We start from the raw sequence: 25,304 nt of genomic DNA, 5'->3' as shown, positions 1-25,304 counted from the left end.
GGGCATGATTGATAGTTAGAAGTACATCACCAGAAATACATGTTTTAATGTATTTTCTAAACGGTCATGAAGAAAACATTCAGCTGAAGTTGAAGTGACACTTTTCGTTCTACTCTTTAGTTGAACTGCTCAGACGGTCTGTCTGCTCACTAGTATAAAGACAGCAGCATGTCTTATTATTGACCGTTTCTCGCCTCAGTTTTACTGAGACAGTCAATGGGGACAGGGCAAACTGTACACATTCGAATTAAAGAATAGAATTGAGCAGTTATTGAACACCCTTTCTAAAGGCTCCACGAGTAAACATCAATACTGTTTGTTTACCATGCTTCCTCCTGATGTCCTTTTGGCCTAAATCCGATTTTCAAGGCAAACTCAAAATTGGTGATGACAGTTTTCACAGACCAGCATCTAAAGTAAAGCACTTCGGCAAATGAATACACCCTAGACAAGTTGTCAGACAATCAATGATTGATTTTACATCACATTCGCTCATTCTTTTGGGGTGTAAAATGCTTTGTAACTAAATCAGCCATATACAACACATTTTACAGAGTACCATCTGACTCACCGTGCAGTTTACAGTTTCTTATTACAGTGTTTTGCTTGTTGCATGATGAGTTTGAATGAGTGGCACTCAATTGTTCAAATTGCCAATTTGTAAATAACCTTCTTTAGCTAAAGCCAACTCATTTTCTATCAGAAATCAGTTTGTTTGTATCATAATAGATGGCACTTGTGTCACGACTTCTGCCGAAGTCGTTGCCTCTCCTTGTTCGGGCGGTGTTCGGCGGTCGACGTCACCGGCCTTCTAGCCATCATCGATCCATTTTTCATTTTCCATTGGTTTTGTCTTGTCTTCCCACACACCTGTTTTCAATCCCATTCATTACCTATTGTGTATTTAACCCTCTGTTTCCCCTCATGTGTTTGTCAGAGATTATTTTATGTCAAGTATTGTTTTCTTGTTGTATAGGTGCGCCACGGGTCCTCGTACCCATGTTTATTTGATGTATGTATATTTTCGTGTTTGGAGCATGTCGAGTGGACATTTAGTAAAAGTCTACATTTACACTCCGTCTAACTCTCCTGCGTCTGACTTCCATGCCACCTATACACACTACTGTGACAACTTGTCTTATCAGTCAATTGCATGTTATTTGCAGACAATTGCACCTCGGATGGGGGACTCCCAGACTCCGACCTACCCTCAGTGTGAATGACTCAGTGAGAACAGCCAAAACAGCTCAAACAGCATTTGCTGTTACATAGAAACTATCAGCATTTGAAATTCTCTTGGAGATAGTTTGACCAATCCAAATACTAAAATATATTCTATTCTCAGACCCGGGCTTTTACCTCTTGGCGCAGATCCCTTTAGCGGGATCATTTTCGTAAGCATCCGCTGAATTGCAGAGCGCCAAATTCAAAAAATATGACTAAAAATATTTAATTTCATGAAATCACAATGAGGTGAAACGGATTTAAGTTTCCCTGCATTAAGGTCCCCGGCCACTAGGAGCGCCACCGCTGGATGAGCATTTTCCTGTTTGCTTATGGCCGTTTACAGCTTAGTACCAGCATCGGCTTGTGGTGGTAAATAGACAGCTACAAAAAATATAGACGACAACTCTCTTGGTAAATAGTGTGGTCTACAGCTTATCATGAAATACTCTACCTCAGGCGAGCAAAACCTTGAGACTTCCTTAATATTAGATTTCGTGCACCAGCTGTTATTTACAAATAGACACAGACCGCCACCCCTTGTCTTACCGGAGGCAGCTGTTCTATCTTGCCAATGGTCCGAACACCCAGCCAGCTGTATGTTATCCATGTCGTTGTTCAGCCATGACTCGGTGAAACATAAGATATAGGAGTTTTTAATGTCTCGTTGGTAGGATAGTCTTGATCGGAGCTCATCCATTTTATTATCTAATGACTGCATGTTGGCTAATAGGACTGATGGTAAAGGCGGATTACTCACTCGTCGTCTGATCCTTCCATGGCTCCACCCTACCTACATCCCTGATATCTCAGTCTCTTCTTCATGCGAATGACATGGATTTGTGTCTTGTCGGGTGTCTGAAGTAAATCCTTCACGTCCGACTAGTTGAGTCCAGTACGAGGTGAGTAATCCCTGTCCTGATATCCAGCTCTTTTCGGTCTTAAGAGACGGTGCCAGAAGCATTATGTACAAAATAAGTTACAAACATTGAGAGAAAAAAACTAAATAGCACAGTTGGATAGGAGCGCGTAAAACGGCAGCCATCTCTTCCGGCGCCTTCTTCAAGTGAGTGTTCTCCAGTCCAAAGTTTTAGATAGCTAACGTTACTACTGTAGCTAGCAACCGTCCTTAAATTAACATTACCATTACAACTCTGCAGTCTGATAGTATAAGATTAAAATGCAATTAAGTTAAATCAATCTATACAATAGTTTTCTAGCTAGCTAAAGTTAGCTAACAGATTAATTTGCAGCTACAGCTAAACTAACGTTATTGTTAGCTATAGGTGACCGACGGTACGGTAGCTAGCTAGCTACAGCAGATGATATAACGTTAGCTATGATATTTTAACTTTAATGTTGGTTAGCATTTACAAACGTTAAGCTAGTTAAATTCAGTGACAATTAGATGTAATAATAATCGATAATTACCCAATTTGACAGTTAACCTTAGCTTCTTCAGCTTCAACGAGTAGCTACTGGCAACACAGGCAAACCAACGGTCAAATAGTTCTGAGCCTTGCCAGTGTGCACGCGCTAGATATATTTAAGGTTTTGCGTGCTTGCTATGATTCATGTAACGTTAGTCTCTCGCATAAGCTTTGATCATGGCTGTACTGCTCTTTGTCTGATAGTATTCTATTTACCTTCAGATAACAACCCTCAATTATTTGTATGGTTTTTCAAATTTGAATTATATGACTGGATAATTTAAAGTGGTTGCTGCATGCATGCTATACAGGGTCAGTTTGTAAAGCCTATTTCGTAAAATTGCTTTATTAAGTCTAGTCCAGATCGCCTCATTTATTGATTACATTTCTTCCTCCATCAAATCCCCTCATGTAGGCCTATACCCTAATCCCCTTATTATTATAGAGAACATAATCTTCTATGTCTGAATGTAGCCTACTTTTTATTGATTAGTTAGATTTATTTTTAAAACATTTGGCATCACAGCATCTTTTAGTAATTTTAAGATTTGCATGATCATTTAAAAAAAGTTTATGAGTAAAATGTGCAACTGGTGGATGTCAACTGTGGTCTCTTGCTTGAGGATCCCGTTTGAGAACCCATTGACTTCTCCAAAGTGTTAAGCAATGTTACGAGACCCAATGTGGATGGATGGCTCAGTAATTTACATTCACATTGCCAACTCATATTTTCGGTTTTCTTATCTTCTACACAGTGCAGTAGAGGTGGCCAATTGGTTTATGATTTGCCAAATTGACACATGTGGCTTTTATTCATTTATTTAAGCCTATAGGCTTTATACATATTTTCAGATAAAATTATTGCCAGCCACGACCTGAAAATTTTTGACTGTCCATTGGTAGGCTATGCATTGAGAGAAGGCAGCAATTCAAGCATTGTGACACTCGTTCCAATTTCGATGTCTGAACGATCTACCGCCGACTCTGTAACCGTGCATGCATTTCGACCCACCACACTCACAGCCGCCCTCCCGCCGACGTTCTAAACGGAACACCATCTACAAACGATATACCGCTGCCAGGCCGATGTCGGCAGGCGAATATATTGATGAAAGTTACCTATCCAAAATATATTTGCCGGTTATGTTTTTATTTTTATTAACAACAAATCAATACAGAAAGTACATGAGGGAACACAAGTATATATAGATTATATACAAAGTACAATTGAGCTAGGGTGTACAATATCACATTACACAAGGACCTTAAGGGACATGCATACACTTATAATTCTAACATCAATTTTGTTAGTAGAGTATTTAATTGTCTTAAAATACAGTTCAATTTATTTTTGTAGGGTAAGAAAATGTTTTTTTGTTTGTTGTAAACTTACATTTGTGAATATGAAATTTGGCCAAAAGAATAATGAAATGAATTACATAAAATAAATTCAGCTTATTCCTATCGTTATTTGCGCGGCTATCAAAACGTCAAGGCAGGGTAAATCTACACGAAACACAGACCTTATATGAAGTGGTTCTAACATCCACGACAGAAAAAAGATTGGTGAAGAAACATTTCCGGGTTTTACCGCTAGGTTTTATGGGTATTATGACTCCTACTGTGGTACTCAACACACCAGTATGTTGTAGTCTGCCATTAAACTTCAGAAGAACAAGGAAATATGCGACGGTAAACAACATTATATGCTACGGTTATATTAATTTCAACAGTTTACTGTATGATATGCATGCATACAATCTTGTAGCCAATAACTATACGTGTCTGTCACCGATTGAATTATGTGAAGCTGGAATGCGATGTACTAAAGTTCGTTAGAGATGATCGTTGCACTGTTATCATTGTTGGGACGTCAAAGGGTCAGACTGCTGCACAACCTCTATGGAAGCTCTAGTCTAGAGCACACGGTTGCATTTTGTTTAAGAGCATTCTCATATTCCGTGTGGTCTTTCAAAAGTGTTAGTTTAAATAGCGCATACACCCTAAACGTTTACCCCGATTCTATTGATTTCAACGTGATATCGATGAAAGTGATTCACCAAAAACAGTTGCTTTACACTTACCGCGTTGGCGACTTGAATCAAAATGCAACATTTCAAAATGTAGCTAGCTAGGCGTCTTTTACAAGTTGTCATCTAACCAGTGATGTACATATTATTCCCATATTCCGTGTGGGTTTTGAACTGTGTTAGTTTTAACTGGACGTGCTATTGATTTCAGCGTGATAATCGACATGTGTGATTTACAAAATAGTGTTGCGTTTCTTGTTCTGTTGGTGACCCCCGTTTTAAAAATGCAACATTCCAAAAATAAATAAGTATATATAGTACTAGTCAAATGTTTCGACATGCCTTTTCATTCCAGGGTTTTTTATTTTTATTTTCTTAAACTATTTTCTACATTGTAGCATAATAGTGAAGACATCTAAACTATGAAATATCACATATGTTAGTAACCAAAAAAGTGTTCAACAAATCTAAATGTATTTTATATTTGAGATTCTTCAAAGTAGACACCCTTTGAACTCATTGAAGCATTTATTTGGGTTGCAATTTCTGAGGCTGGTAACTCTAACTTATCCTCTGCAGCAGAGGAAACTCTGGGTCTTCCTTTCCTGTGGCGGTCCTCATGAGAGCCAGTTTCATCATAGCGCTTGATGGTTTTTGCGACTGCACTTGAAGAAACTTTCAAAGTTCTTGACATCACCCAATTTTACAGCTGTGAGTTTTTAACAGGTGTCCCTTGTTAAAAGTTAATTTGAGCCAATCAGATGTGTTGTGACAAGGCAGGGGTGGTATACAGATGGTAGCCCTATTTGGTAAAAGACCAAGTCCATATTATGGCAAGAACAGCTCAAATAAGAAAAGAGAAACGACAGTCCATCATTACTTTCAGACATGAAAGCCAGTCAATCTTCAAAATGTCAAGAACTTTGAAAGGGATAAACACATTTACTTATGACACTGAAGATGTACATTGACAAAAAAAGAACAAGTACATGTGTGAAAGAGAGGCTATGATAGAGTAGCAGAGGCAAACTAGGTCTTATCTGATGGTATGGACTTAAGAATATTGCAGATCAGTTTCATGGGCTTTGTAGCCTCAAATGCAGAGAACTTCCTTTCAAATTGGCACGTCGAAACAACATCCCTGTCCCAAACAACTGGTCAAGAAATGGAAGGGTAAGTGATATTGAACAGAGAGATCTATAGCCGAATGTAGGTATACACAACCCCAATGAATTCATTAAACTTTGACCTACCAGCACAATCACCCACTGCCACAGGACACCATCACCCAATTCCCCCAAGGTAGCTCAGCTTACCCTGTCCCTGAGCTCAATTTACCCCATACCCGGGTTTAGTTGTGCAAAGAGACCACTTTTCTGGGACAAGCTATGTATTTTGTTTACATTAATTCTGATGCACAATATCTGGAAACTCATGTAGTTAACTTTGTTAGAAAGGATACTGTATGTCCCTTGATGTAGTGATGCTGAATATAAAACGCTCAACTTAACCCAATCTCCCTTAGTATGATTAGGCCTACTTGTTGAACATGTACAGTGCCTTCAGAAACTATTAGTCCACATTTTCTTGTCACAGCCTGAATTCAAAATTGATAAAAAAAAAAAAAAAATCCCAATCGTCTACAAAAAGTTACCCCATAATGACAGTGAAAACGTGTTTGGTTTTTACATTTTAGCAAATTTATTGAAAATCAAATGGAGAAATCTAATTTACATAAGTATTCACAACACATGTTAGAATCACCTTTGGCAGCAATTACAGCTGTGAGTCTTTCTGGGTAAGTCTGTAAGAGCTTTGCATACTTGGATTGCACAATATTTGCACATGAATCTTAAAAAAATTATTCAAGCTTTGTCAAGTTGTCATTGTTAAACAGACGTTTTCAAGCCAATTTAAGTAAAAATTGTAACAAAGCCACTCCGGAACATTCAATGTCGTCTTGGTAAGCATCTCCAGTGTATATTTGGCCTTGTGTTTAAGGTTATTGTCCTGCTGAAAGGTGAATTTGTCTTCCATTGTCTGTTGGAAAGCAGACTGAGCCAGGTTTTCCTCTAGGATTTTGCCTGTGCTTAGCTCTATTCCATTTTTTATGCCGATGACAAGCAGACCCATAACATGATGCCGCCACCACCATGCTTGAAAATATGAAGAGTGGTACTCATGTTGGATTTGCCCCAAAAATAACACTTTTTATTCAGGACATGAAGTTCATTTCTTTGCCATATTTTTTGTAGTTTTACTTCAGTGCCTTATTTCAAACAGGATGCATGTTTAGAAATATGTTTTATTCTTTACAGGATTCCATCTTTTCACTCTGTCATTAAAATCACCATTGGCCTCATGGTGAAATCTCTGAGCGGTTTCCTTCCTCTCCGGCAACTGAGTTAGGAAGGACGCCTGTATCTTTGTACTGACTGGGTCTATTGATCCACCATCCAAAGTGTAATTAATAACTTCACCATGCTCAAAGGGATATGCAATGTCTGCTTTTTTATGTTTACTAAACTACCATTTGATGCCCTTTTTTGCTAGGCATTGGAAAACCTCCCTGGTCTTTGTGGTTGAATCTGTGTTTGAAATTCACTGCTCGACTGAGGGACCTTGTAATTATGTGTGGGGTACAAAAATCATGTTAAACATGCAACTTATTATGTGACTTGTTAAGCACATTTCTACATCTGAACTTATTTAGGCTTGCCATAACAAAGGGGTTGAATGCTTATTGACTCAAGACATTTCAGCTTTTCATTTATAATACATTTCTAAAAACATAACTCCACTTTGACATTATGGGGTATTGTGTGTAGGCCAGTGACACAAACTCAATTTAATCCATTTTAAATTCAGGCTGTAACACAACAAAATGTGGAAAAAGTCAAGGGGTGTGAATACTTTCTGAAGGCACTGTATGTGTAGATGGTACATTTTATCTTAAGGTTTTCCATATCACAAACTGTTTCTGCATATTGGTCATTGATTTTGGCACGTTAAAACTGTTTTGACATTGGGCTATTTATCAAAATGTCTTGTCAACTGGAAGCAGAGACAGCATAATTTTCAACTTAAGTTATAGGAATATAAAATCAAACTTTCAACATTAACATCCAATGGTATTGTACTTAATCAGGTAAAATCTGCTGTTTAAACCAAAAATGTGCTGTGGTTTATTTAACGGGTTTGCCCAATAATCGGTTGTTAACGACAGTTGTATGCTTTAATGAAAATGTGTAGAGTAAGATGTGTATGAGACCAACGTGTATACCTTTTGACCCTGTGTGTGTTACAGTATGACCCGTCATGCGTGTGAGGACGGCCCAGTCTTGGAGGAACAGGAGACAGAGGGACAGAGACAGCTCCACAGTCTCCTCCTACAGCAGTTAGACACAGACGTCAACATAGACAGGTGAGCCTCCCTACACACACACACACACACACACACACACACATAATTACAATAGCATTTACCACACAGTTCAGATACAATAACCTACACTTCTACAAAATTATAATAATAATAGATTATATATATATACTTTTTTTTACACCCCCTTTCCTCCTCAATTTTCTGGTATCCAATTGGTAGTTACAGTCCTGTCCCATCGCTACAACTCCCGTACGGACTCGGGAGAGGCGAAGGTCGAGAGCTGTGCGCCCTCCGAAACACAACCCAGCCAAGCAGCACTGCTTCTTGACACGACGCCCGCTTAACCCGGAAGCCAGCCGCACCAATGTGTTGGAGTTAACATCGTACACCTGGCGACCGTGTCGAAACACCGTACACCCTGCGCCCGGCCCGCCACAGGAGTCGCTAGTGCGCGATGGGACAGGAACATCCCTCCCAGCCAAACTCTCCCCTAACCTGTACGACGCTGGGCCAATTGTGCGCCGCCCCACGAGTCTCCCGGTCACGGCCGGCTGCGACAGAGCCTTGACTCGAACCCAGAATCTGTAGTGGCACAGCTAGCACTGCGATGTAGCCTAGATTGGATTTATAGAGTTTTTCTACCAACTGAAAGCGCTTTACATAGTAAGGGGGAAACTCACCTCATCATACTGTTTCTTTTCTTATACAGCATTACAATAGCAAGTTGCAACAGCCACATTATTTACATATTTTTATTACACCCTAGGTCAGGACTGACAGTTCACTTTTCACATAGGATTTATGGTATGTCGCCTGTAAAAGACAATGAGGTAACGTTACTATGACTACCTTTCAAACCAGCCCATTTTTACCACCTTTTTGCCGTTATAAGCCTATTATACCTCCCGTACACATGCCGGCACCGGTGATGAGTGCACAGGAGTAGAGCTGTGAAGATGTGGGTAGGCGTTTATTTTAATAAATCCATTGAATATACACCATCACAAAGATCTGTTATTCGTTCGTTGAGGCAGGCCCTTAGAAAACATTATAAGACTAATACAATGTATTTTCACAAGAATAGCATATTGAGTTTGTTACTTGTCTGCGCAGCCTATGAAATAAAATCAAGTGTGTTAGTTTGTTCATTAAACAGACAAGATAACCTTGCATTCCCCTGCCGTAATCACAGTCAACAAACATATGTTTTATAGAAAGAATATAACAGAAGAAAATATAAATAATACTTTTGCCACACCACTTCAGTGTCTCATGGGAATGTGTGGTACTGCTGTCATATAACAAAAAGTGATATTTTGAAACAGCCCAAAGTGACTATGTGCTTTCAAAACCGTTGTATCTGTTCTTTCCGATTAAAGTAAAGAAATCAAAAAAATCTGATCTGGATGAACCTCTGCAATGATTTGAAAAAGTCACTTTTTTGATCCACGTTTTAATAATTTTTTCTATACCCTCCCTTCGCTTTGTTAAGGAGCAGGCGTCGGGTGTTAAATTGGGAGTATCTTAATCATGATAGCCTGCCGATAGAAAACAATAGCAATTTATAATTTCAAAAGGATGTGAGACTTGTGTTTTATATTTCACAACTTCTGCGGGCTTATGGGAGTTGCCTTAACGCGATTCAGCAAAATAATAGGCCTACACTTAATTTAGGCTACATTATTGCATGTTAACCCTGAAATGATCAAGGCATGTGAACTAAATGATTAAGAATTGCTGCTCCCGAAATGAAATCTTATTATCTACTTAGAGACAGACTCAGACCTCTCATTCAGACCACATTCAGAGAGACCACATGGACGTAGAGATCTCTCATGTGTTGTCTCAGATGTGTTGTTATCTACTTAGAGACAGGCTCAGACCTCTCATTCAGACCACATTCAGAGAGACCATATGGACGTAGAGATCTCTCATGTGTTATCTCAGATGTGTTGCCAAGAGGAAGTGTTTTGCCCCTGCTGCGCTGTACAAGCCGTTTGGGGAGCAGGCTGCCGGGGTGAGGAGTCTATCCCAGTTCCAGGCTCTACAGGACGGGGAGAGTGAGCTGGCCAGTCTCAGGGAGCTGGGGCTCACAGACCTGGAGGTAGAACTGTGGCTCAACAGAGACCAGCCAGAGAACACTGAGAAGGTGAACGTTATTTATATATATCATTGATATTATATAACAAGGGACGGTACAGTTACTGGACACCCACATCCTACATCCTGTTGGGAAAAGCAGTTAATAATATCGAAGAGAAGGTGATTATTGCTTTTCAGTGTGCAAAACTGGTTTAAATGATGTCAGTACAACCAGATTGACATTATTACATTCTAACCAGTTTTGCCCACTGGTAATGCTGGAGATAATGACAATATGGTATATGTATGGTGTGGTTGTGGTTTTCAATTACACCTCCCAAGAAGTAATACAGAGCCTGTGTGTAAACAAAAGAAAATGTTTGAAAAGTGATATTTACTGATTGACCAACTGTGAGTGTTTTTTCAGACGCCAAAACCTCCTGGTGGTGTAGCCTGATATAGATATTGATTGTATGACCTACCATGGGTCTCTGTGGTAACTCAGGCATCCATCCAAACTGTAAGAGATGAGGGATGAACTTACCTCAACTCTATTTACTTCAATACTTACTGAGAAAAGGATTCTATTATTATTCAACCTTTTATTTATATCGGTTAGTCTCATTGAGATAAAATCTCTTCAATTCAAACAACATGGTCAAGCAGGCAGGTATGGTGGGTACGTGGGTGGTGGTTCAGGGCCATGGTGTGTTTTCTACAGGCAGCCATGTTGTGTGTTCTGCCCTACAGGGTCATGGGGTGTGTGTGGCCCCCGGGGCGCGGCAGCAGCGTCTCCTGGTGATCCAGGACAAGATGGATGCCAGGTCAGAGCTCATCTCCCGCCCACAGCGCTTCTCAGCCAGCCTACCCCTGTCCCGCAGAGAGATGGAGATAGAGAAGGCCCTGTTCCAGGGCAATGACCGCCTGGGTTTCCTCACTGCACTCTATCATCAAGGTGGGATGATTCAACTAACACCAAAAATAATAGTGGGCACTTTGAATACAATGTTGTTTAACATAACTAATGAAAATGCAGAGGGGAGTTATTGTGACTGGGTTGGAACCAAAGTGTTGATAAGTGTTTGCTAGGGGACCTTATAATCTTTGGCTGCATTTTAATGTTTTCTCTTAGCTACTTCATGTAGCGAACATATTCTTGCTTTGCGTCTTCCTCTTTGATTTTGCTGCACAAACAACATGCTGATTTAAGTGTACACCATCTCTGGTATGATCTGGCTTTATAGCTAATTATGTTCGCACTGACTCAGTACATTTATTAGCTATCGATTAGCATTACAGGCTAACAATTAGCGGCTAACAAGATTTAGGCCCAACTTGCTAAGAAAAGACAAACTAGTGTCGTGACTTTACCTTCATTAATCTGATGACTGTTATTTATTTAATCAACTAACAATGTTTGTTACCCAATTTAAATGAATCATGTAACAATTAACTCATTAGGATCTGGGGCAACACGGTAGAGGTTGTTTAGAGTTATCATCTGCTGAATTAAACTAGAAGATAAATATCTATTACGTCAATAAACAGTCAACTTATTAATCATACCTCATATCATATTATCATTCTGAACAGCCGTAACCTTCTTGGATCTGCAAACACCCCAGCCTTACTCAGGATTCAGTACTACACATTGGTTTAATTATTTATTTACTAGTTAACTAAATAATAGCACATAATAAACATACACCCTTTACATGAGACAACAGTCTCTAGTGGACTGACAAATATGGTAGCTTGTTACACCGAAAATGAAGAGGGGTGGGGGAGAGAGAGAGAGGGAAAAGGGACACTTATTTTTGACACATTTCAGAACTATTCTCACATTTATCATATACTTTGCACACGAACGACCGCCCGTTTGGAATAAGAAGCCATGAATGTATTTACATGCGAGTGCCTTTGTTCGCCGTCGGAACCAGGCCTTCTTAGGAAGGATGTGGTTTGGCCTTTCAGCTTGTAAGGCTCTGATTGTCCGAAAGGGTTCGGACCGTCTCCTCTACTGTTGTTCACTCTGGAAGATAGCCAGCCATGTTGACGGTTCCCATTGGTGATGATAGTAGGAGAATACGGTGATTTGAGACTCGTAGTAGGATGGGATGGTTTGAAGAGTAGTAGAATGGTCCTCCTTAGATTAGCTTTTCTCGATATCTGACTTTGGACAGCTAATCAGACGTACCAGTGATTGTCTGGGAGGAGAGCTTCTAGCCTACACTTCGTGTTGGTTGTTCAGGGGTCAGACCACTTTACACGCACAGCTGCAACCTTTCAATGTTCTGGTCTAAATGAAGGTGAGGATTTCTTCACTTTGAGTTGAGGTTCAAAGTTCCACCCATTTCAAACGTGTAGCTCCCGCCTCACGTTTCTTGGTCTAATGTTAATCTCTGTTGGCAATCCTTTTATGCACCGAAGGGGATGGTTCCTTCAGTCTGACACGCTCTCTGACCTCACTCGGGGCATGGCTACTTACTGCTCAAAGGTATATGATAGCAAGTTATAGCAAGTTATCTCTTATGACTCCTAAAATCACATTCCTATTTTAACAAAAATACATTTTCATATATTATGCACAACGTATTGGATGGAAACTTGACAGATTAAGGGGGTATACTTTCCAAGTTACAGTATTACGTCCATAACATTTTTAATGCCATCACAAAATAAAAACCAATATGAAATTCGTTTTCTATAGCTCCACACTGACCCTTCCCCACATTCTTATGTTAGAAATATTGTTCCAGTATCCACTTTTGACTGTGTTAGAGATCCGGCGGGAAAAAGTCTGTTAACAAAGACCATTCCTTGGTGGATTTTACTGGACGGGAAGAAAGAGCCCCCTTCTCCTGTAATTTACAACAGGGTGTGAACTGTCAAACGGCCCAGCTCCCTCCTCCCCTCTTCTATGGGTGAGAGAAGGTCTGGTTATTGTCAATCATTGCCAAGCTGATCTGACCCATTGTGATCCTCACAGGACAGTTATGACACTAGCTGTTTGCTGATGTAAGAAACACAAACCTGTAGTGTAATTATAGAACGCTAGTGGATTTATATTGAGAAACCAAGTGAAAAAAGTATCATTGTCATCAACACTGTTGCATGTGCTGCACTGACCATGCAGACTGAACGCCAGTGTCTCGTGGTCGAGGAACGACAAATGCGCTCCTTGAGTGATGGGGCGGGGCTAGGTCTATGTGGAAAGCGCCATTGAGAGAGCGGAGAGAGATGACTCAAGTGGCGAAGTAAACTCTAAAAATGGACGTTACATACGGCGCGTCACATTTAACAAACAAAACATTCAAATACCTTTATAGAAGGTCAAGCAAAAACACAAACCGGTCTGTGGATCATTATTACCTTTGTATTGTAAAATACGGTATACCGCCCAGCCCTATGTTATGTTATGATGTGTTGGTTTGTTCACACTGCAACCTCCATAGACCAAGAAGTTAGAAAGCCTAAAGGGAGTTTGAACAAAAAAATAGTTTTTGAAGGAGTTTGAACAAGTCCTATGTGTGTTGGAAGTGTTTCACACTCCTTGCATGTTCACAAATAGAACACAATAGGAATTTGGGGCTGGTCTTGGTCTGTGCCTGGGAAACCAGTCCCTGGGGCTAACATACTGGCTCCTGGGGATTTGAGGGAAGGAAAGAAGAGAAAAATGAACAATGAGTTAAGTAGAATGTAATGACAATATTTTCTTATCTAAGATGTTTTATGTTGGAAGACCTCGGCATCAGTGCTGTTTTGTGTATATGTTTTCTGTTGTTGTGGACTCAAGTCGGACTATTACATTGATTTCCCCCCTCCATTTGTTTTGTACACTGCTGCTACTTGCCGTTTATTATCTATGCATAGTCACTTCACCCCTACCTACATGTACAAATGAGCTTTAGCCCGTACCCCCTCTCACTGACTCGGTACCGGTACCCCCTGTATATAGCCTCGTTATTGTTATGCTATTGTGTTACTTTTTATAATTTTTTACTTTAGTTTATTTGGTAAATATGTTCTTAACTCTTCTTGAACTGCACTGTTGGCTAAGGGCTTGTAAGTAAGCATTTCACGGTAAGGTCTACACTTGTTGTATTCGATGCATGTGGCATAAAGTTTGATTTGAGTCAAATGACTTTGGACTCGAGTTTGACGACTTGATATAAAATAACTTGGACTTGGAGCCTCAAGACTCGGGACTCGACTTTGACTTGAGACTGATGACTTGAAATGATCTGTCCGGGTTTTATCACTCATTTTCTGGCACAGAGTCTCCGTGGGTTACTCTCCACAGAGACCGTAGCCGCAGCATCTCCCTTGCAAAAAAAATGTGCACTCGGCCCTTTGATTGGAACGGCAAACTGTCAATCAACACAGGTCGGGTGAGCGAGTGAACAGACTGCTGATTTTCTGTACAGATATAGGATCGGGAGCAGCGCGAACGTCAAATTGTAGGGATAGAAGATTGCCATAAAAAATAAAATATTACTTGTTTAGTTTGTAAGCTCACTTGCAGTTGGGCATCAAGCAAAAACGACTAGCTTAGTTTTTAGGCCTACTGGTCTTTTGGTATGTCAACATTTCTTGAAATTGATCATTAACGTTTGAAACTTGCATTTGTAATTAGTTGTTCAAATGAATTATTAGCCTACAGTGGCGAAGACGCACCATCTCTACTTGCGCTCTCCAAACTCCCGCCATTGGAGAGAGCTTTGTTCTCTTGTTGAAATGTTTACTGTTACTTTCACACGTTGAAATGCATATGTGGGAAATCTGTATTCCATCTAATCCCACAATAATTGTTACCGTTTCATCGTTCCGTCCCCATATCGTTTGTTGTTTCATGTTTGATACAATACATCTTCATTTGCCATGTCTTACCCTCTGAGTGGGCGCAATGTTTATTATGCACATGAACGTTCGCAAGACTCATGAGGTGGAAGTTCTGTTTTATTTAATTCAATGTATGGTTTGTTTCCTGGGTTACGTCAGAGTTCCGTGTGTCTGTGTCATTCTGGTTTTGCGTAAAGGCTTGTGCACGCCTCCGTGCGCATAGAAATAGGCTACGTGGGCTGCGCACCGTATTTTGGAGTCAGTACGTTGAATCTTTAGGTTTCTTCCTAGGTTCCGGCCTTTCTAGGGAGTTTTTCCTAGCCACCGTGCTTCTACACCTGCATTGCTTGCTGTTTGGGGTTTTAGGCTGGGTTTCTGTACAGCACTTTGTGACATCGGCTGAACTAAAAAGGGCTTTATAAATACATTTGATTGATTGGATGTAAACAAATTTGTGTACACAATTTGAGAGAAATAAGCTTTTTGTGCATATGTAACATTTCTGGGATCTTAAATTTCAGCTCATGAAGCATGGGACCAATACTTTACATGTTGCGTTTATATTTTTGTTCAGTATAAATAGATGTATGCTATATCTGTCACGGCCGTCGAAAGAAGTGGACCAAAGTGCAGCGTGGTGAGCGTACATTCTATTTTATTTTAGTAAATGTCGCCAACAAAACAAGAAACAAAAAAAAACAACCGTGAAGCTTACAGGGCTCTAGTGCCACTAACAAAGATAACTACCCACAATCACAGGTGGGAAACAGGGCTGCCTAAATATGATTCCCAATCAGAGACAACGATAGACAGTGGCTAGGAAAAACTCCCTAGAAAGGCCGGAACCTAGGAAGAAACCTAGAGAGGATCCAGGCTCTGAGGGGTGGCCATTCCTCTTCTGGCGGTGCCCGGTGGACATTAAAACAGTACATGGCCAAGATGTTCAAACGTTCATAGATGACCAGCAGGGTCAAATAATAATAATCACAGTGGTTTTAGAGGGTGCAACAAGTCAGTACCTCAGGAGTAAATGTCAGTTGGCTTTTCATAGCTGAGCAATCAGAGGTCGAGACAGCAGATACGGTAGAGAGCGAGTCGAAAACAGCAGGTGCGGGACAAGGTAGCACGTCCAGTGAACAGGTCAGGGTTCCATAGCCGCATGCAGAACAGTTGAAACTGGAGCAGCAGCAGGTGGACTGGGGACAACCGGTGGACTGGGGACAGCAAGGACTCATCAGGCCAGGTAGTCCTGAGCAGGTCTTCAGAGAGGTAGAGAGTTAGAGGGAGCATACTTAAATTCATACAGGACACGGGATAAGACAGGAGAAATACTACAGATATAACAGACTGATCCTAGCCCCCCGACACAAACTATTGTAGCATAAATACTGGAGGCTGAGACAGGAGGGGTCGGGAGACACTGTGGCCCCATCCGACGATACCCCCGGACAGGGCCAACCAGGCAGGATATAACCCCACCCACTTTGCCAAAGCACAGCCCCCACACCACTAGAGGGATCTTTTCAAACCACAAACTTACTACCCTGAGACAAGGCCGAGTATAGCCCACAAAGATCTCCCCCACGGCACGAACCCGAGGGGGGCGCCAACCCCGACAGGAAGATCACGTCAGTGATTCAACCCACTTAAGTGACGCACCCATCCTAGGGACGGGATGGAAGAACACCAGTAAGCCAGTGACTCAGCCCCTGTAATAGGGTTAGAGGCAGAAAATCCCATTGGAGACAGGGGAACCGGCTAGGCAGAGACGGCAAGGGCAGTTCGTCGCTCCAGGTCCTTTCCGTTCGCCTTCACACCCCTGCGCCAGACTACACTCAATCATAGGGCCTACTGAAGAAATGAGTCTTCAATAAAGACTTAAAGGTTGAGACCGAGTCTGCGTTTCTCACATGGGTAGGCAGGCCATTCCATAAAAATTGAGCTCTATAGGAGAATGCCCTGGCTCCAGCTGTTTGCTTAGAAATTCTAGGGACAATAAGGAGGCCTGCGTCTTGTGACCGTAGTGTACGTGTAGGTATGTACGGCAGGACCAAATCGGAAAGATAGGTAGGAGCAAGCCCATGTAATGCTTTGTAGGTTAACAGGAAAACCTTGAAATCAGCCCTAGCCTTAACAGGAAGCCAGTAGTCTGGCGCAGGGGTGTGAAGGTGAACGGAAAGGACCTGGAGCGACGAACTGCCCTTGCCGTCTCTGCCTGGCCAGGGTCCTTCACAGCTTTATTTGAGACAACTGTACAACCATCAAGATTAATTGTCAGATCCAACAGAAGATCTCTTTGTTTCTTGGGACCTAGAACTAGCATCTCTGTTTTGTCCGAGTTAAAAAAAAAAAATCCGCCAGGCTTAGAGGCTAGCACTGGAGTAATATGATCTAATTTTTTGGTTCTAGTCAAGATTCTAGCAGCCGTGTTCAGCACTAACTGAAGTTTATTTAGTGCTTTATCCGGGTAGCCGGAAAGTAGAGCATTGCAGTAGTCTAATCTAGAACTGACAAAAGCATGGATACAGTTTTCTTTATCATTTTTGGACAGAACGTTTTCGATTTCTGCAATGTTACGTAGATGGAAAAAAGCTTGATATGTTCGTCAAAAGAGAGATCAGGGTCCTTCACAGTTTTATTTGAGACAACTGTACAACCATCAAGATTAATTGTCAGATCCAACAGAAGATCTCTTTGTTTCTTGGGACCTAGAACTAGCATCTCTGTTTTGTCCGAGTTAAAAAAAAAAAAATCTGCCATCCATTTCCTTATGTCAGAAACACAGGCTTGCAGGGAGGGCAATTTTGGCGGCTTTACCATGTTTCATTGAAATGTACTGCTGTGTATCGTCCGCAGAGCAGTGAAAGTTAACATTCTTTTTCCGAATTACATCACCAAGAGGTAAAATATATAGTGAAAACAATAGTGGTCCTAAAACAAAGCCTTGAGGAACACTGCAATTTACAGTTGATTTGTCAGAGGACAAACCATTCACAAAGACAATCTGATATCTTTTCGTGTGTTTCCAATTTCTCCAAAATAATGTGGTGATCGATGGTATCAAAAGCAGCACTAAGGTCTAGGAGTACGAGGACAGATGCAGAGCCTTGGTCTGAAGCCATTAAGTAGTAATTTACCACCTTCACGAGTGCAGTCTCAGTGCTATGATGGGGTCTAAAACCAGACTGAAGCATTTCGTATACATTGTTTGTCTTCAGGAAGGCAGTGAGTTTCTGTGCAACAGCAGGATGGCTTCTTCCTTTAGCTGGAGATCCCTCTGCTCCTCTTCACCGGTGGGCAGAGCTACAGCTCTCATGATTAACTTCTATCTATTCAACCAGGACAACTGCTATTTCTCCACAGCCTTTCCTACAGTTGGACAGATTTTATTTGGTTTCTCAAGGGGAGCCTGTGCAGTCTTGCCTTCTACTTGTGTCCATTCCGATAGGACAGGTTAAGCATGTTACAGAGGCTATTTCTTTGGAGCTTTTGCCCACGTATATTTAGTCAATGTACTTGTATATTTTTTGTGATATGGCGCTTTCCTTTTCACTGTTGGATCACAAGACCTGTAAATAAATGTACACCCTGAGCACGTCAACCTGCCTTCTGCTGATGTCATGCCCTTACCACTGCTACAAGGTCCCTATTTTACAATGACATGATTAAAATGTTGCTGTTGACAAAATAATGACATAAGGGCTGTCTGGTAAACTCAATAACTAGACAAAGATTTGTAGTTGAACAATTCATTGCATGTATAGATATATTTTTCTCTTGACTTGAGATGACTTGAAACAACTTGGGACCCAACTTGACTCACTCTTAGAATGCGCAACTTGGACTCGACTTGTCTCGTTCTACTTGGGACTCGACTTGAGACTCGGACCTTGAGACTCGCTTGTGACTCGAATAATAGTGACTTGGTCCCTCTGGTTGTTGGTGACTGTCATGTATTGAAAATATAAAATGAAAGAAAGGAATTGTCCTTTTGTCCATCTTCCTGTTTGTCATTGGCAATATTGAAATCAGACAGCAAGCAATTACCCTGTAACTACCTAGTAAGCAAGTAGGGCGGCAGGTAGCCTAGCACTTAAGTGCGCTTGGCCAGTAACCGAAATCCCAGAGCCGACTAGGTGAAAAATCTGATGTACCCTTGAGCCCTAATTGCCTCTTTGGATAAGAGTGTCTGCTAAATGGCCAATATGTTTAAAAAAATATTTTTAAAGTAGGCTACAAGCTGTCATGGACTACTAACACTTATGTGCTCATGATTTTGGTCTTTCCCTTAGAGGAAGATACCCAAGCTGACCAGCAGGGGGCATCTTCCTCAAACCCCCTGGACTCCCTGTACAGAGATGTCCTAAGTGATAGGCGAAAACACACGTCTGTGTCTGTATCAGAGGACTCTGATCTGAAAACCACAGGACACTCACCTCCACCTCAGCCTGAACCACAAACTGACTTTGAGAAATCACAGAGCTCATGGAAAAGCACCGACCAATCCCAAGTCCAGCTTGACTGTAAATCTGATCCATTGAGAAGTGGGATCAAGGACTCTGACCAATCAGCTACAATGGACACTTCTGGCCAATCACAAGATCAGGACCGACCTGTACACAAGCAATTGTCAGCTCCAAAGAAGATAAATGTGAGCCAGCCAATTGGTAGTCTGTGTAGTGCGGCAAAAGCGGGGCCTGGGGGTCCGGTGATGGTGCGGGGCGAGGTAGAGGAGGTTCCAGAGGAAGAGATTCAGCAGAACCGTGAAACAGAGGAAGGGATCCGGAGCATACCACGGTTCCACAACTACCAGCCAGGGAAACCATCAAAGGTAGAACCTTCCTCAACGTAACATCCAACGAATTGTGTTTTAGTAACCGTGTTTCCCTGAGAGATAAGAGTATCACTCACTCGTTCTAATGACATTGACCAGACTCGGTTACGTGTCTGATATATCAGCTACTCATATTACAGACTAAAAATGAGACAAACTGTTAACTGTCTGAGTTCAGTCTCATGGCTTTGAGATCTGCCACACCACCTTGCTGTTGTCTGGTCCCTGTGGTTGTCCGTAGGTGCTGTGTGTGAAGAACCTGAGTGCCCGTGCCTCTGTGGCCCAGCTGGTGGCGCTATTCTCCAGGTTTGATTGTGACATCACCCAGCCTGTAGTCTACCGCCTACTCACTGGCAGACTGAAGGGACACGCCTTCATCACACTACCAGGTAACACTGACGTGTGCGCACACACACAAACTTTATCAGATGACTGAGTTTACTCTCACACACACACACAAGTTCTCCCTGTAGGCTCAGATTACACGCATGCATACACTCCTCTGTCTTTAAGGTGACTGAGCTCATACACACATGCACTCCCTCGCTCTATCTCTAAGCAACACACCAATTCAAATGTGCTAGCTATGTGTATACATTGCACGTAACATGTGCTGTAATAATTGTGTAACGTAATACAATATAGTACGATGCATTCGAAAAGTATTCAGACCTCTTGACTTTTTCCACATTGTATTACGTTATAGCCTTATTCAAAAATGTATTAAATCTTTTTGTTTCTCATTAATCTACACACAATGCCCCATAATGACAAAGCGAATATATATTTTTTTAAACAGAAATACTTTATTTACATACGTATTCAGACCCTTTGCTATGAGACTCAAAATTGAGCTCCGGTGCATCCTATTTCCATTGATCATCCTTGAGATGTTACTACAACTTGATTGGAGTCCACCTGTGGTAAATTCAATTGATTGGATATGATTTGGAAAGGCACACACCTGTCAATATAAGGTCCCACAGTTGACAGTGCATGTCAGAGCAAAAACCAAGCCGTGAGGTCGGAGGAATTGTCCATAGAGCTCCGAGATAGGATTGTGTGGAGGCAAAGATCTAGGGAAGGGTACCAAAAAATGTATGCTTCATTGAAGGTCCCCAAGAACACAGTGTCCTCCATCGTTCTTAAATGGAGGAAGTTTGGAGCCACCAAGACTGGCCGCCCGGCAAAACTGAGCAATCGGGGGAGAAGGGCCTCGGTCAGGGAGGTGACCAAGAACCCGATGGTCACTCTGAATGAGCTCCAGGGTTCCTCTGTGGAGACAGGAGAACTTTCCAGAGGACAACCATCTCTGCAGCACTCCACCAATCAGGACTTAATGGTAGAGTCTCTGAATGTCCTTGAGTGGCCCAGCCAGAACCCGGACTTGAACCCAAACGAACATCTCTGGAGAGACCTGAAAATAGCTGCGCAGCGATGCTACCTATCCAACATGACAGATCTTGAGAGGATCTGCAGAGAAGAATGTGAGAAACTCCCCAAATACAGGTGTGCCAAGCTTGTAGCGTCATACCCAAAGACTTGAGGCTGTAACCGCTGCCAAAGGTGTTTCAACAAAGTACTGAGTAAAGGGTCTGAATAATAATGTAATGTGATGTCTAAAAACCTGTTTTTGCTTTGTCATTACGGGCTATTGTGTGTAGATTGATGAGGGGAAAAAAGATTTGATCAATTTTAGAATAGGGCTGTAACGTAACAAAATGTTGGGAAAGGGAAGGGGTCGGAAAGTATTCAGAATTCACCATATACATTATATACAGTACCAGTCAAAAGTTTGGACACACCTACTCATTCCAGGGTTTTTCTTTATTTTTTACTATTTTCTACCTTGTAGAATAATAGTGAAGACATCAAAACTATGAAATAGCACTTATGGAATAATTTAGTAACCAAACAATTGTTAAACAAATCAAAATATTATTTATATGTCAGATTCTTCAAAGTAGCCACCCTTTGCCTTGATGACAGCTTTGCACACTCTTGGCATTCTCTCAACCAGCTTCATGAGGTAGTCACCTGGAATGCATTTAAATTAACAGGTGTGCCTTGTTAAAAGTTAACTTGTGGAATTTCTATCCTTCTTAATGCGTTTGAGCTTGTCACAGTTATGTTGTGACAAGGTAGGAGTGGTATACAGAAGATAGCCCTATTTGGTAAAATACGAAGTCCATATTATGGCAAGAACAGCTCAAATAAGCAAAGAGAAACAACAGTGAAGGTCAATCAATCCTGAAAATTTTAAGAAATTTGAAAGTTTCTTCAAGTGCAGTCGCAAAAACCATCAAGCGCTATGATGAAACTGGCTCTCATGAGGACCGCCACAGGAAAAGAAGGCACAGAGTTACCTCTAATGCAGAGGATAAGTTCATTAGAGTTACCAGCCTCAGATTTCAGCCCAAATAAATGCTTCAGAGTTCAAGTTACAGACACATCTCAACATCAACTGTTCAGAGGAGACTGCGTGAATCAGGCCTTCATGGTCAAATTACTGCAAAGAAACCACATCACTAAGGAGAAGACTCTTGCTTCGGCCAAGAAACACGAGCAATGGACATTAGACCAGTGGAAATCTGTCCTTTGGTCTGATCAGTCTAAATTTTAGATTTTTGGTTCCAACCGCCATGTCTTTGTGAGACGCAGAGTAGGTGAACGGATGATCTCCACATGTGTGGTTCCCACCGTGACGCATGGAGGAGGAGGTGTGGGGGTGCTTTGCTGGTGACACTGATTTATTTAGAATTCAAGGCACACTTAACCAGCATGGCTACCACTGTATTCTGCAGCGATACGCCATCCCATCTGGTTTGTGCTTAGTGGGACTATCATTTGTTTTATCCACAAGACAATGACCCAACACACCTCCAGGCTGTGTAAGGGTTATTTGACCAAGAAGGAGAGTGATGCAGTGCTGCATCTGATGACCTGGCCTCCACAATCACCCAACCTCAACCTAATTGAGAAGGTTTGGGATGAGTTGGACCGCAGAGTGAAGGAAAAGCAGCAAAAAAGTGCTCAGCATGTGTGGGAACTCCTTCAAAACTGTTGGAAAAGCATTCCAGGTGAAGCTGGTTGAGAGAATGTCAAGAGTATGCAAAGCTGTCATCAAGGCGAAGGGTGGCTAATTTGAAGAATCTCAAATATATTTTGATTTGTTGAACACCTTTTTGTTTACTACATTTGTTATTACATAGTTTTGACTTCTTCACTAGTATTCTACAATGTAGAAAATTGTAAAAATAAAGAAAAACCCTTCAATGAGTAGCTGTGTCCTAACTTTTGACTGGTACTGTATATTATACCGGCCAAAAATAGCATCCTAATATGTAACTGTATTGATTTATTTCTTATTTTCCTCCATCACTAATATTGTAGTGTTATACCATTTTCTAGACACTGAAACGTCCCAGAGAGCCATGGAGATGGTGAACGGGTACCGGTTGCTAGGGAAACCTTTGGTGATCGAGTTTGGCCTAGAGCGGAGGGATGAGAAGAAACCAAAAACGGAACGGGACGAGGAGAAAACGAGAGAATGTAGTGTACCATCTCTACCTAACCCCAGTACTACAGACACTAAATACTACAACAGGACTTCAACACACAAATAAGAGACAGAAACAGACCGACCACATATGTGGTCAAAGGAGGAGAGTGACTCTTCAACGACTGAGGTTTGACATTTCTGGTACTTGTACCATTTGTTGTGTGAAGGTCGATAAACGTGGATTAGTGAAGTATTTTTGTCCTGGATTTTAGTGTTTTTTATGTATGATCATAGGCTGTGTTTGCAATGTGAAGTATTAAAAATCTGTTCTCTGTTGCATTTCATTCTAAGGATGGGAGGGGCATTCCTCCGGGGGTCCAGTGGGGGAAAAAATGGTCATAGTTGAGGAAAAGTTTAATGTACGTTAATAAAAAATGACTCAAGTGAAAGTTACCAAGTAAAATACTACTTGACTATTTGTGTTTAATGAGTCCGCCAGATCAGCGGCAGTAGGGATGACAACACGTTATATTGATACAGTCAGAAGTTACATTTAAACTCAGTTTTTCACAATTCCTGACATTTAATACTAGTAAAAATTCCCAGTCTTAGGTCAGTTAGGATCACCACTTCATTTTAAGAATGTGAAACGTCAGAATAATAGTAGAGAATGATTTATTTCAGCTTTTATTTCTTTCATCACATTCCCAGTGGGTGAGAAGTTTACATACACTCAATTAGTATTTGGTAGCATTGCTTTTAAATTGTATAACTTGGGTCAAACGTTTCGGGGAGCTTCCCACAATAAGTTGGGTGAATTTTGGTTGAGTTTTGAGTTTGTGACAACAAATGTTCTAACTGCTTTTGTGTGGCTCGTGAGCGGCATGGAGCAAAACCGATAACATGTAAGTGTCCACGAGAGTCTCAGCTGTCCATAGACGAGTCACAATAGTTTCTAGCTCAAACCATTCAGTCACTACGGATGTTTTTGTGAGAAGGTTTAGGGTTAACTCCCAACACTCCAAATTTAGGGTTCGCACCCAACACTCCAAAAATTTTCACACGGCCGACCCACCGTCCTGTGTATAATAACTTGTCAGCGCTATAGCCACCATTTATGTAACAATATGGTATGCCAGACGAGCGAAGCGCCCTTACGGACCTCCATAGTTTATTTTACTATAATATGGTAAAGAGTAGCAACTTGTTCCTCGTTAGTATAGTGGTGAGTATCCCCGCCTGTCACGCGGTAGACCGGGGTTCAATTCCCCGACGGGGAGGAAGGAAGGCTTATTGACATTTTACACCAAGTCCTCAAAGCAGAAAATACGTTTGAAATTCAAGCTTTCTTATATGATTTCCAGCCTGTGGGGTAATTTCTCTCTCACAAGGCATTGGTTGTTTAGTGGTAGAATTCTCGCCTGCCATGCAGGGTGAGTCCTGGGTTCGATTTCCGGCCAATGCAACTGCTTTTGAACATGGATTTTTGACAAGTATTAGCAAAACCCAAAATATTTTGTCGTGGTAGAGTTCTCAACTGCCTCTTGAAAAGTCTGAGAGTGTTTTCATTTACAGTTTGGACAGTAGACTTTTGACTTTTTTTTGACTTTTTTTCTCAGTAGACTTTTGTGAATCCATTGTAGATTTCCAGTGTGTGAGTTGATTTACTTTGTGCAAGGCTTTAGTTGTTAAATGGGAAACTAATATCCAACTCGTCAGTGACAACTGTTGAGTTTTGAGTTTGTGACAACAAATGTTCTATGTAGAACAATGCCTTAATAAGTGGCTAGAGATTTGAGTCAGTATGTTGGCAGCAGCCACTCAATGCTAGTGATGGCTGTTTAACAGTCTGATGGCCTTGAGATAGAAGCTGTTTTTCAGTTTCTCGGTCCCAGCTTTGATGCACCTGTACTGACCTCCCCTTCTGGATGATAGCGGGGTGAACAGGCAGTGGCTCGGGTGGTTGTTGTCCTTG

General features: G+C 41.4%; 1 protein-coding gene and 1 non-coding gene across 4 annotated transcripts; both read left to right on the top strand.

Annotated features, from left to right (window-relative positions):
- Window positions 1–3,790: 3,790 nt before the first annotated feature.
- On the top strand, window positions 3,791–23,794 carry LOC139530305 (RNA-binding protein 41-like). 3 transcript variants are annotated; one of them, XM_071326585.1, is made up of 7 exons: window positions 3,791–4,346; window positions 7,992–8,108; window positions 10,017–10,218; window positions 10,902–11,106; window positions 19,286–19,824; window positions 20,069–20,216; window positions 23,239–23,794. In XM_071326585.1, the coding sequence occupies exons 1-7, from the start codon at window positions 4,339–4,341 to the stop codon at window positions 23,451–23,453; spliced, it is 1,434 nt and encodes a 477-aa protein (XP_071182686.1). In that variant the 5' UTR covers window positions 3,791–4,338; the 3' UTR covers window positions 23,454–23,794. The 3 variants fall into 3 exon arrangements, with proteins under 3 accessions (XP_071182686.1, XP_071182687.1, XP_071182685.1); XM_071326586.1 differs by lacking the exon at window positions 3,791–4,346 and adding an exon at window positions 4,367–5,395; XM_071326584.1 differs by lacking the exon at window positions 3,791–4,346 and adding an exon at window positions 5,443–5,857.
- Window positions 23,795–24,537: 743 nt separating this feature from the next.
- On the top strand, window positions 24,538–24,609 carry trnad-guc (transfer RNA aspartic acid (anticodon GUC)). Its single transcript has one exon. It is a non-coding gene; the product is annotated as a tRNA-Asp (tRNA).
- The last annotated feature ends 695 nt before the right edge of the window (window positions 24,610–25,304 follow it).

This window comes from Salvelinus alpinus, chromosome 9 (assembly GCF_045679555.1).
Source record: "Salvelinus alpinus chromosome 9, SLU_Salpinus.1, whole genome shotgun sequence".
NCBI lineage: Eukaryota > Metazoa > Chordata > Actinopteri > Salmoniformes > Salmonidae > Salvelinus > Salvelinus alpinus.
Note: the sequence above shows the minus strand (reverse complement) of the source record. Positions and strands in the feature narration are given on the sequence as shown.